Source organism: Coturnix japonica, chromosome 2 (assembly GCF_054131305.1).
Source record: "Coturnix japonica strain WE chromosome 2, WE-NBRP24, whole genome shotgun sequence".
NCBI lineage: Eukaryota > Metazoa > Chordata > Aves > Galliformes > Phasianidae > Coturnix > Coturnix japonica.
The window spans coordinates 20727038-20740242 of NC_140664.1; the positions used below are offsets into that span (position 1 = coordinate 20727038).

The 13205-nt window shown below is 43.3% G+C and overlaps 2 protein-coding genes across 3 annotated transcripts in view; both read right to left on the reverse strand.

The window, feature by feature from the left end:
• The window catches only part of PLEKHF2 (pleckstrin homology and FYVE domain containing 2), a 23863-nt gene extending 21406 nt beyond the window's left edge, over window positions 1-2457 (reverse strand). Inside the window, exon 1 of the mRNA XM_085537186.1 lies at window positions 2323-2457. The gene's annotated coding sequence lies outside the window, so the exon portion shown is untranslated. The remainder of the gene's footprint in view (window positions 1-2322) is intronic.
• The window catches only part of NDUFAF6 (NADH:ubiquinone oxidoreductase complex assembly factor 6), a 13001-nt gene extending 1738 nt beyond the window's left edge, over window positions 1-11263 (reverse strand). The window contains exons 1-7 of one of the 2 annotated variants that reach the window (XM_015855968.3): window positions 11041-11263; window positions 9569-9668; window positions 8550-8672; window positions 5205-5261; window positions 3647-3749; window positions 2323-2456; window positions 1195-1296 (exon numbers count right to left, since the gene is read on the reverse strand). In XM_015855968.3, coding sequence (XP_015711454.1) covers window positions 1195-1296; window positions 2323-2456; window positions 3647-3749; window positions 5205-5261; window positions 8550-8672; window positions 9569-9668; window positions 11041-11213 — 792 coding nt within the window. In that variant the 5' untranslated portion in view covers window positions 11214-11263. Of the gene's footprint in view, window positions 1-1194; window positions 1297-2322; window positions 2457-3646; window positions 3750-5204; window positions 5262-8549; window positions 8673-9564; window positions 9669-11040 lie in introns of both variants that reach the window. The other variant, XM_032442803.2, reaches the window with a different exon arrangement.
• Between the last annotated feature and the right edge of the window lie 1942 nt (window positions 11264-13205).

A 13205-nucleotide genomic window follows, 5' to 3' on the forward strand; every position in this document is an offset into this window, starting at 1 on the left:
ATTCTTTTTAATTAAGATGATTTTACAAAAAGCAAGGGAAGATGTCAAGACCAACACAGAACTGAATGAAATGCCAGTGTTGTCCTAACGTGGCTTCCTTCTCTTCATGTTTTCTGCATAGTCTCCAGTTCCATGGCGTATTTTCCACAGAGCCCTCCCACTGCATAACATGGGCAGGGCTCTAGGAATGGAGCAGGGAGGAAAAGGAGTAGGGTTGTGACTGCTCACTTCAGAAGCCGTTTGGCATGGAGGGATGGCAGCCAGGGCACCATCACAGTGAGAATAGTCACACAGTCATGTTAATTGAGAGGCTTTGAAGAGCTGAATTCCCTCTTTGCTTCTTTCCCAAAGACTCTGTGCAACAGCAGCAACAAAATATTCCACCATTTCCTTGCCTTGAAGCAGTGTCTTTTCACACTACCTGTCCTGAATGCAATACTCAAAGCACACAATGTGCAAGTGCTGCTGACGTAAGAGAACTCTTCAGAGCGCTTCCTGAAAGTTTTATTTTCCAGCTAAAGGGAAACTAACAGCGCACTGCTGATGAAGCATTCTTTTGCTTCTTTGCATTAGGTTCTGAGTGTAGCTAAAATAAGAGCATTTATTAAAAGACCATGCAGGTCTTCAGAATTCATCATCTAGCGCTCCAAGCAAGAAGTGCCCTTCCTAATGCACTTGGCTGGGAGCCCAAAAAGAAAGAAACAGAAAACACATTTCCCAACACAGCTCTGAGCACGTCTGGTCACGTTGAAGAATGAATTCCCCCCTCCTAAACATTAACCAGCAGTTAGAGCCAAAATACCCTGCTCTCCCGCTGTGCTGTGAGGTACCATATGTGCAGCACCTTCCTATGGTGCTGATACCATTCTGGCTTATTCTCGCACTTAGAACAGTCTGCTCAAAGTTTCTCTCCCAGTAATAAGGCTTTTAGGCAGTACTTATACTGCAACTTATACTGTAACTGCACCTGGCTGTGAGAAAACAGCCTCCTGTACCAACAGGTTAATATAATATCCATACAGAAGTAGCTGTGAAATACTTAAAGGTTTCTAACTTCTCACAAATGAATTTAGGTTAAAATACCTGAAATAAAGCATGCAGCTATAAGACATCTAAGAACGTATTCACAGTGCTTTGTAAAGGACAGCATCGACTATTTTTATCAAAGGAAAGAAAACGGGGAAGGAATCTCACATGTTCGAGGTGAATATGGGCCTGGCTGGCAATGTCATAAATTACATCTCTCACATTTTTCTCTTGCTTGCATCTTATGAAATCCTCTTGTGAAACTCCATGCTAGACACAGGAAGGAAAAGCAAGAAGTAAAAAACTCAACAAATACCACATCTCCATTTTGGCTTCACAAAAGATAGGAAAATTTAAAAGCCTGTCCCAGCAACCAAACTGCTGATCTAAGACTAAAGAAGCCCAGGTGTGTTCTGCTGCTGTATTACCCCCCCCCCCCAACTCCTTTTATTTTGTCAGTTACTTGGAAAACAATTGAAGAGAATAAAAAGAACATCTGAAACTGATTCTCTCTGCCTGGACTTGTTCCCTAAAGACACTGAGGGCAGACAGACAACCGTGTGAGGCTTTAAAGTTTTGGGAAGTTGTATCAACTTAAACCGAAAAAAAACAATAGAAAACACAACAAAGCCAGCAACAGTAAACACAGAAGCCACGTTTGCCTTGGGACTGGCAGTGCTAGGTTTGCAGAATAAATAAAAACATCAAAAAAATGCATTCTCTGACTGCAGTAATCAGGAAGATAGAATACAGTACATTCAGAACTGCACCAGCATCCTGTTCTTCCCAACATTTAGATGTGAAAACTGTATTAAAGTAGGCAAGTGAGCCCCACAGAGGTACAGATTCAAGTACAACTCTGCAATACGTGCCTGCAGCTGAAATGCTTGCACAAGCTGTCAGCCTGTCCCCTGATCTTTAACTATGCAGTTTCGCTGTACAACACCTTTCACAGCAGGGATGACTGTGAATTTCCAGCCTACAGCTGAAAACCTAAAAACCTTGGAAGGTCTCACATACCATCCAGTTCCAGAAGGGCTGAAAGCAAGGAGCAGCTTCTTCCTGCAGTCCCATAAATATGACCTACATTAGTGTCTATGCCTTTTGCAGACTACTTAAGTGACTAAACTTCAAATCAGAACTTTCAACTGTACTGAAATTATATAGAGACTACAAGTGCCTTAAGTGTCACCATGATTACATGAATTTTGCTCAAGCACAAAAAGAACAGCATTAACATGTAAAAATACAGACTAGAGATGAAGGAGTAACAGCTGCCATGGCTACAGCTCTTACCAGCATACAAATGTCCATGGGCAGAAAGACCTTTCTCCTTGTACAGTGATACGGAGTAGCTCTCAAACAGGTAACGATGCCCTGTGCTTTCCCAATGTGACTGGCAGCATGGTCAGCATGGACATCCCTCACACCTGAAATGGCAGAAATGGTATGTGATATTGTCAGGCCTTGTGAGGGGTCTTCTCCAACATGTATTACAGTCACAATTAAGGAATGCTAACAAGTGCACTGACGCATTACAGAACTGCATAAGCTCATAATCTGCCTTGAGACCTCACCTCAGAGGTGCAAAGCAGTAGGGAAGGCATTGATTCCTGCTCAGATACTAACCATTGCTACACACAGCCATTTACACTGGCATATCCTCTTCCAGGATAGCAACATTCCAAGAACTGTTTTCCCTGCCAGAGAAATCATTCAAGTGTGAGATTCCTGACCAACATTAATGCTTACAGTGTGGTTTCACCCATTAGCTGCAGCTGATTCAGCAGTGCCCTGAAGCCAAGAAGAATGGCCATATGCTTCCCCGCACTGTACCCATATGTCTGCCACCTGTGCTGCCAGGAGTAATGAGACAGCAGCATGGTAAACCAGCACAGCTAACTTTGGTTCCTGCCTAGCTACTAACTGAGACAAGAGGATGGTGACTGGGGCACAGCAGCACCATCCTTCTTCATGGCAAGACCATATAGTGTTAGCTTATAACACAGGGCTGAACCAGAATATAAGGATGAGAAACAGCTAGCCTATGTTCAGTTGATTTCATCACTTTTGGAAGAAAACACGGGATAATTGCTTTATGTGTAGTGAAGGAGATTCTTGCTTAGATATTTAGTTAAACTGGTATATTTAAGAGAAGTTAAACATGATAGGAAGCCACAGAAAATCTGGAGTCCCCACTACGGATTACAAGAACAAGATCATCTGACTTGCATCAGAAGTGAGCAAAGAATCCTTCAGTATTAAAGACATTCCTCAGCATGGAAGACATTCATATTTTTCATAGTCCTACATTTCTACAATCATAAGCTCAGACATTTGCAAGATTTCACCAAATCCCTACTGAGAAAGCAAGCACCAGATGTTAAGATGTGGGTTCTTCACTTCCTTATGAGAAGAATGTGCTCTTTCTACCACTCTTTTTTCCCCTTTCAACCTCAGCATTGACATTCCATCATACGACTCTGATGCTGTGACTACAATGTTCACGCTAAATATTACACTGCTAAAAAATAAAGCCCAGCCTTTTTACATCTGAGCTCATACAGGCAATAGTACCAACCATGACGCAGCACACACCTCAAAGTGGGAAAGCACCTACCCAGCATTTCCAGCGTGAGGTATAAGAGAGCACTCTGAGTGTTCTCAGCGTATGTTTCAAGCTCCTGGATGTTACGGTATGCTCTGTCATCCAGATTCTTCTCCTGTAATTTAAACACACAACTTCAGTAAAAGGTAAATACAACTGCTGTTTGTGCCAGCTATTTGTTCAGATTAGCCTAACCCACTATTGGCATGAAAAGATAAAATTAAGAGATATAGCATATACTCAGATAGAAGCAGGCACTGACGGCCATAGCAACTCTACCACATATAAGTACATCTAACTGCAACCAAGTCTGGTGACTGGAGCAATTACAACCTCTTGCAATGACAAACCAAAAAATTAAAGGAAAAAAAAAATGATACTTCCAATAGGAAACATTTTATTGTATCCTTATACTACCAGGTTGCCAATTTTAATACTTTATTAGCAACCGAAGAATAGAAAATAAACAGGAATCTATGCTTTAGAACATGCACTGACAACAAGAACAATAAAATCAATCCATCACACATGTATTTCAAAGTCACATGCAAACACTCCCCAGAACAGGATTTCTGACATCATTCTTCCTGTCCTAGTGGCTTTTGTGGCTAAAATCTACCAGTTTTAGTACTTAAAACTCTCAAGTCTTTCATAGCAACGACACTGAAAGTAACTGGCAGTCAATTCGCTCGCAATGTAACTTCATGAGAAACCAGCCTCAGCAGCAAAGCCACTTCAAGGAATTCCTGCCCTCAGTCTTGCCCTCATGTCACAGCTGGTAGCAGCATCACTGCACCTGTGAAATTCTCTCTCTCCTTTTCTCCTCCTAAACAGTGGGTATTAGATTCATGTTATTTTACAGCTTGGACATTGGGCACTGGGAACAAGGGAGAAAAAGAGCAAAGTATGGCAGAAAAGTTCAGGCAGGTTATTCCAATTCTGAGGTTTCATATGTGTGACTCATTACAAGATAAGGTAATTTAGGGGCAAAATTCACATGGCAATATAAGAGATGAAAAAGAATACAGAGATGCCAAGAGCAGAACTGGCATGGCATAAAAAGAGACCATGTACGAGGTTTACTTCTTGCACATCTTCATTTCCATCTCTATTAAAATGTAGTTCTCCAGCATTTTTAATAGTTGTATGTAGAGACCTTGCTGTTTAATCTCACCAGACAGGACATCCCTCAGTCACAAACAGAAAGGCCAAGTGGAACTCACAGTGAACTACCACTAAAGGCAACTACTTTAAATCAGAAACTAAGGTCTGAAGTATAAAAATGTGAGCACAGATATGGTATCGGAGCAGAGAATAAAAAAGATACAGACTCACAAGCTCTGCTTTAAATTCTAAAGGGATTCTATTACCTTTCTGGCAAGAGCAGAAACCATAAGAACATCAAGGGAGAATTAAAAGGAAATACAAAGTGTTCTTCTCAGGAGAAATACCACTGTCTGATAAAGATGAGTTACTCAACCTTTGGTTTTACACTCAAACACACGAAATTATGAGGAAAAAGTCTAATACAACTGAAAAGAGAATGAGACTCCAAATGGTAAATACTTACTCTTTCATCAATGATCTTAATGAACCACATTTTAGACAAGCTATGCCTCTTAACTGCCTGAAAAATACATTAAAAATTGATGTTAATGTATAAAAAATGATGGCAATGTTGCATTATGACAATTGAAAACTATTTTTGATAGCACTTTTTTACAAGGACTGTATTCACTGAATCAAAATTGAATCAAAGTGGTAGGTTAGTGAAAAAAGGGCAATCTTCAAATGTGAAAATAGTCTAACTGGCATTTGCTTTGAGTTAACATACACCAAAAAGAAACCTTGAATAACAATTAACTAAAAGCATTTTTATAACAAAATATGTAACGTATTGTATATTACAGTTTGGGGATGTTTGGGGTTTGATGTTTTTAAAGCATTTCATATTCACACATCTGGATTTTGGCTCCTAACTTGTACCTGACTTGCTTACAACTTTTCCTCACACCTTACTTCAGATACTGTTTGGACTGTCTTCTATCAGTCTTCCTTCAGAGACGTCACACATAAGACATCAAATCTTATTATACAGATAGGCCAATTCTTTCTTCTACTTCAAAACCAGCTTTCTGTGTGAGAACAGAGCATGACCAGCAGCCATAGCTGTTGGAAAGGGCTGCAATTTATATCTGAACTATGTTTGCTGAAAGTTAATCTTTAGCTAACAAACATTCCTGCCCCGCGCTGATATACACATAAGCAGCCTGAAATTAGAAGTAATGGAAAGAATACATACAATCATATCCAAAACCAACTTGTACCTAATCTACTCAGACAATTAAAAGTGAGGATATTTTCAGAAACAAAAATAAACTTCACAAAAGCAAGTTCCTCCTTGGAAAAGAGACAAGCATTTGGGGAGAGAACAATCTTGTTTCCGGGCGGTTTGCCATGCACTGAAACAGAAACAGAAAGAAGGAAGAAAAGAAATTCGAAGGCACGGACAGATTGACAGGCAGAACCATCAATATTGTGTTCTACTGCAACATTTGCCAGCCTTTATTCTAATGCGTGGACACTCTGTTGTGGCTATGGCATACACTTCATAGGAGCTAAAGATACCCGTGCATAACTCTGCTCTTCCTAAAAGTGACTAAATAACAGGTGTTCTTCCTTTATTTTACTTCTTGGCTTCATCTGTGCTTTCTCTTACTTAAATGAACAGTATCTAGTTTAAATCCAACTTTAACCCACGTGTTGACAGACAGGAGCAAACGCTCACTTATGGTTTATTTCAGACTCAAAGGAAGAACAACCAGGGACAGGCCACAGTTTTAGCACTGTCAACAATCATTCAAAGAAGATTTGGAAAGAACTCATTTGTGTGGTCTCAGAGGTGCAACAGAGAACTAAAGTTAAAACGCTCCAGTCCCACAGGAACCACTCTGTTCCAACCCAGCATTACAGTGAGTCAGGGATTTCTAATGCAAACAAAGCAAACGAGTACTTGGAAGAAGAGTCCAGATCTGTCTGCCTGCTTTTCAGCTGGTCCATCCAACTACCTACCTATGGGATCTACATTAACTGTATTCAGCTATGGAGACCTGGACAACCAGCAGCTTCTCCTGTCCAGGAGCCCAGAGATCTCCCACTTACACACAAGTTCTCATCTTACAAAACCTAGCCAAAAAATCACCTGCTGTAAGGCTTCTATGACTTGATGTGGCCCTAAGATGACCAGCCAGCACCACACAGAGTTGCTATCCCTGAAGAAATTCAACTCAACATCACTCTGGAAAATCTGACCTTGCTCTAAAGTTCAACCAGCTCTGAATGGGAACATGGTCTAGATAACAACCAGAAACCCATACCAATTAAATTACTCTGTGACTCCAAATCATGATCAAGGGAGATCAATTCATAATGCCTTTGGTCTTCTGATGAACTTCTCAATGGCAGCTCTACTTAGAAATAACAAATTTGTACAGAAATTCTTTTCTTCAGCCACAACCCAAAGAGGAACAGGTTTGTGGGTGTACTTTGTGAGTAATGTTCTGCTGCCGGCTAGAATTCAATACAGATGTCTTGGTAAAAATAAACTTTTAAGTTCACAAGTATATTTCCTGTTACTCAACAGACACAAAAGGATTTGCACTAAATATCTTATATAAATAGAAGTCATCCAACAACCCTTCAGCAAGGAGAGAGCCCATATGAAGATTCTCCCTGTTATGCAGCAAGTAGGTATGAAGGTCTTGGGCTTTTCCTCATACACAGTTTGCTGGATTAACCCCTGTGTCTTATCTCCTGTTTCTTTGTAGAACTTGTTCTTCAGGCAGAACCAGCACTCACTTAGGAAAGCTGATTTATACATTTGACAGCAGGACTGTGTGCACACTCAGTAAGTTGCCAACACCACCGCACTGTGTGGTGAGGTCAACATACTGGAGGGAAGTGACAACCCAGGACGACAGACGGACCCATTCTAACCTTGCAGAGTTCAGAAGGGCCAAGCAAATGGATTGGGACAATCCCAAACACAATACTGGCTGGGCAAGAAGCTGATTGAGAGCAGCACTGCAAAGGACTTGCAAGTTTTAGTTGATGAAAAGCTCAGTATGAGCCAACAGTGTGCACTTGTAGCACTGAAAGCCAACTATAACCAAGCAGCATGGCCAGAAGGGTGACGGAGGTGACTGTCCTGCTCTACTCATCCTCATTAGACCTCATCTGCACAACAGCATCCAGGCCTGAGGCCACCAGCATAAGAAAGACATGGAGCTTTTGGAGGGGGCTCAGAGGAGCCTATGAGGATTCTCTAAGGGCTGGAGCACCTCTCCTACCAACAAAGGCTGAGTCAGCTGGGCTTCTTCACTCCTTCAGAAGCAAAGGCTCCAGAGTGACATTACAGTGGCCTTGCAGTACCTAAAGGAGGCCTGATGGGGAGAGACTTTTTATAAGAGAAATGTAATGGCAAAACTAAAAGAGGGCAAATTTAGATTAGATATTAGGAATAAATTCTCTACTACGAGAGTGGTGAGGCACTGGAAAAGGTTGCTCACAAAAGCTGTGGGTATCTCATTGCTGGAAGTGTTCAAGGCCAGGTTTAAGCAACCTGGTTCAGTGGCAGATGTCCCTGCATATAAACAGCAGGGTTGGAACTGGATCCCATCCAACCCAAGCCACACTGTGATACTATGATTTCAACTAGGTCTCATCTAAATATCCTCCTTTGATTCTATTCTGTGATTATAGGTGGGAAGGTGCCATACAGACATACACGCCCTTTACATTAAGTGTTTTATATAAAATAACACAGTTAACAATGCAACACAGCGCATACAAAACATTATTTCGCACAGCAATATCTTTATCAAGAGAACTTCAGGATAACAAAGATGTATCTTACTCTCCACAGTGCTACAGCAACTGGCTGATGCGGTGGGTTATCGCAGTATATATCTTCCACAGCTTTCCTCCAGAACTGCATTCGCATCAAACCCGTAGTCTTCTGAGTTATGGAGTCTTTAATCTGGAAAGGATACACCTGGAGTGAAATTCACAGTCTCCTTAAGGCACTTTGGTCTGCTTCTACTGAAAAGACAGGGACACAGACTAATGCTCTAGGAAAAAGGCTTGGTTCTCATTTTGTTTACTCCTAATGAAACTTACAACCACTACAGAGAATACATTAAAAATAATACTTTCAGCACATTGTGACTTTGGCACTCAGAGTTTAAGTCCAGGACAACTCCCACCTTAGCATTCTTCTCAGGATAAGAAGCAGTGGTAACAGCAGCGAAGGAGAGAAGCACTACAGGCTGCCAGCAGCACAGCCCACAGAGACTTACCATAGGGTTTGCTGAGTAAGCACATCTGTTGGACTGCTCTGCTCCCTTCTGCCAAGTGCCACCCACTTTTGTGGTTTCAATAGCAGTTTCTGGCCATCCAGCAAAGGTGAGAAACTGCAGCCACTCCCATACCATAAATCTCTAATTACAAACTTCCCTCTTTGTAGCACTTCCTTTACTTAACTTCTGCCAGCAAGTGACTCCTTCATCCAAGTATATGACGGGCATTCCACAGACAGGGGTTAGTTACACTTTCCTAACTCACTCTGTGCATTTGAAGCCAGCACAGATGCAGTCACAAAGCAGTACCACAGACCACAGCCTGTTTGTTATCACATCATTTTGAAAATACAGAACATAAAGGAGAGTCACTAAATCTATACAAGTGAACAAAACAATTAGGGAGGCAATTTTCCAAGGGCCACTCGAAATTAGAGGTTTGTACTGACTTCTTTTTTCATTGTCCTTTATAGCACAAAAAGTTAATCTCAGCAAAACACCAGCTACTTGTTAAATAACGCTTCTGAAACTCTAAATTACACATTTGCAGAGCTCACAAATATATTGTAATACCTGCCTGAGCCAGTTCCACATTGAAGGCTCTCAAGGCAAAAGCAGAGCTTCGAGATTCAGCAGGCAACAGCAGAGAACACAGGAACCCTTCATAGTCACGCTTTCTATAAAAGGACAATAAGAATGAATATATTATTTATAGCCCCAAGTAAATCAGGCATGCTACTGCTTAGTATAGGGCTCCTACAACAGTAGCGGCAAGTTACAGTTCAGAAGTCCAACTTTTTGCAAAAGCAGCAGCTTTTAAGCTTAGTTTGAAATAAGGCAAGCTCCAAGAGGGGGGAGTGCAACCTGAACTCTCAATGCACCACTCAAATCCAGATCCCAAGTTATTTGGCTAAAGGCACAGAACAAGCTTGTGGAAGAACAGCAAACAGAATCCAGACTGTCTGACTTCCAGACTGCTAAATATGAAACCATATTCTGTTGAAAGATTGTGCGCTGGAGCTCGACAGAAGAGCAACGGATTAACTATTGAATATTATAGTTTATTGACAGCTATATGGGAAGTATAAGAACTCTGGCACTCGTTGCCAACCTAAAGTGATATACTGTTGTTTGGCCGCTTGGGTGTGCAGTTAAATGAAGAACAATCAGAGCACAGGGAGAATGATCACAACAGCTGATAACAAGCAGATACTTCGAGTTCTCATAACACGTGTGGAACCTGTGTTAGAGCCTGATGCAAAGCCACAAATATCAACAACAAAAAAGGCATTTCTGGATTTTAGCAGCTTTTCAGCCACATTCCTAATTAAGAACAAACGCATCAAACCTTCCTCAGTTTAGGAGGATTTCTGCAAAGCATTAACAGCTCAACACCTACAAATTGTTTCTGAACAGGCCATAAAAACACCCAGCATTGTCCAACCTGGGCACAGCTGGGAAGTTCGCAAGCACCAAAAGAAAAGCTTTTATTGTAATAAACGAGAGCTGCCTGCACTGCCTGAAGCGATTTATTTCTGTTCCACCACCTCAGCCTTTTCGCTCTCCCCAGCAGGTATGACTTCCATGCAGCATATGAACTGCTGTTGACACTATGTTGACAAATGATGTCAAAAGCACTCTGAATGCTTGCGAGTTTAAGCAATGCTTTTCCTGTTAAAATTTGAAAATAAAATAAAATAAAATGGTCACATCCACCTTATCTGCCGTGACTGGGACCGACCCGCCTCCCGCAGCCCCAACCCCAATCCAGGCTGCGCAGGGAGGCTGTGGATGCCCCGTCCTTGGAGGTGTTCAAGGCCAGGTTGGACGGGGCCCTGGGCAACCTGATCTAGTAAATGTGTATGTTTGGTGGCCCTGCCAGGCAGGGGGGTTGGAACTACATGATCCTTGAGGTCCCTTCCAACCCGGGTCATTCTGTGATTCTGTGATCCCCGAGCGGACCTGGGCCGCCCTCCCGGCGGCACGCAGCGGCTGTGCCCACCCCCGATGCGGGCTGCTCGCGGCCCGGGCTCCCCCCGCAGCGCTCACCGCAGCAGCTCTGCGCAGTACTGCGCTTCTCCGCCGGGCTCCGGCCGGCTCCAGCCCGCCGCCGCTGCCCTCCCGCCCCGCGGCCATAGCAGCCCGCCGCGGGCCCCCACCGCCCTCAGCAGACGGGGGGACGATACAGGCCGCATCCCGCACGCAGCCGTGGCGGCCGCCATGCTGCCCACAGCGCTGCTGCTCTGCTCCGCCCCTGCCGGCAGCCAGGCCGAGCCCACGGGGCGGCCCCTTCCTCACAGTGCGCCGGAGCGAGGGGCCGGTAGGGGGCGGCCCAGAATGAGCGATATTGGCCCAGGTATGGGAGCGCTGCGTGGCCTTTTGTTGTCCTGCAAATGGCCTCCGCAGATGGGTCGATGTGAGCGGCAGTGCTCCTTGGAAGCCCAGCTCACACAGCGCCCGCTCAGCCTGGAGCGGCGACGTGATAAAATGCCTTGTTGCTGCGGTCCCAAACTCTGACGGGCTGTATTCATAGACAGGCCACTGCCCACCACACATGGGGTCAGGCCTCGTAATATACGTGTTTGCAAGCAGAGCTAACTGGACTGGTCTCTTTTCAGTAGTGCGTGGGGACAGGACTAGGGGTAACGGGATGAAAGTACAGCATAGGAAGTTCTGCACAAATGTGTGCAAGAACTTCTTTACGGTGCGGGTGACGGAGCACTGGAACAGGCTGCCCAGGGAGGTGGTGGAGTCTCCTTCTCTGGAGATATTCAAGACCCGACTGGACACCTACCTGTGTGACGTGGTGTAGGGAGCCTGCTTTGGCAGGGGGGTTGGACTCGATGATCTCTGGAGATCCCTTCCAGCCCCTACAATTCTGTGATTCTGTGACTGGAGCCACACAGTGCATATGGACAAGTTCTGAGTGGGCAGCCACATTGAAGTCACAGGGCTTCTATTTGGAAATGAGAGCAAGCCTTTATTTTGTATCATGGCAAGACAACATGGGAGAGGAGGAAAGGAAGCCTGGGAATCTCACCCGAGCCTTATTTATTTTATTGATTAGTGGCTCTTGTGGGTTTATGCTGAGTCTTTATTCTTCCCTTTCCCTTGTCTCTAACATTCTCTTTGTCTCAAAGCTCTGGACCTTGTTTTGAATCCCTGCTCTGCCTTGAGCAGGAATTATGTTTGTCAGGGCACCCAAAGGAGGTCATTTAGCTTTGGTAGATTTCTGGGTGGAGGCCGAAACTGCTGTTGTTTAAGTTTTCAGAGAGAACCCCTAGATAAATGAATCCAGCTCTTTCAGCTGCTGCCAGTTCCTGCCAGAAAGGTTACATAAACATACTCTAAACCTCAAGGGTATTATAAATAAATCTTATAAAATATTAAATTTGGTTAATCTCTGAATGAACCAAAACGGTGCTAAACTCATTTAAACCCTCAGTAAGAGAAGAATTAACCAGATGTCTTATAAAAGTCCTGACCTCTTTCTCAGCACACCGACATTTGTTTCTGGCCATTCTGTACCTTCACTGTTCTCATTAAATTACCTTATTAAACAAAAACTTCACACATAATGTATAGTTATCAATAAGCTTCAGGTCTGTATTGATTGTAGCTCTGGCAGAACTGCTAGTGACAACAACAGCTGGTTTAGGTAGAGATAATTTACCTGAACTACGAAAAATACTCAGCCAAAAATCTCTGTTTAAAGGGAGTACACTAACAAAACATGACTAACTGCAGTCGTTCCATTCCTGGCCATGGAATAATACATTCATGCGTGTGGTAACAAGCAGTGAGCTACTTGAAAACACACTTATCCCACTTTACGTGGTTTAAATAATGAAGCCTTTAATTGCAAAGTAGATAGAAAGTTCCAAACTGATGTTGCAGTGAAGGGGGTTCATCTTTGTTGCTGCTGCGTGTGTTTATTCCTTGTGGTTTTGTCTGCAGATTAATGTGCTTATAAACGTTCATTTCTTTCTTATTACCATCCTGCACTCCCTAGTTTCCATCACAGATGCAAACTGCAAGAGGTGCTATTCTAATGACAGCGGAGAACAAAGGTCTCTCACTTATGAAGCATGAGGACCACTGTGTGCTTCCTTGGCTGTGTGCTGAAGGACTGAACTGACTGTTCAGCTGATGGAAAGCAAACAGCTCTTTTTTCCATGTCCACTGACGCCTTTGCCAACCATGGGCACACTCCA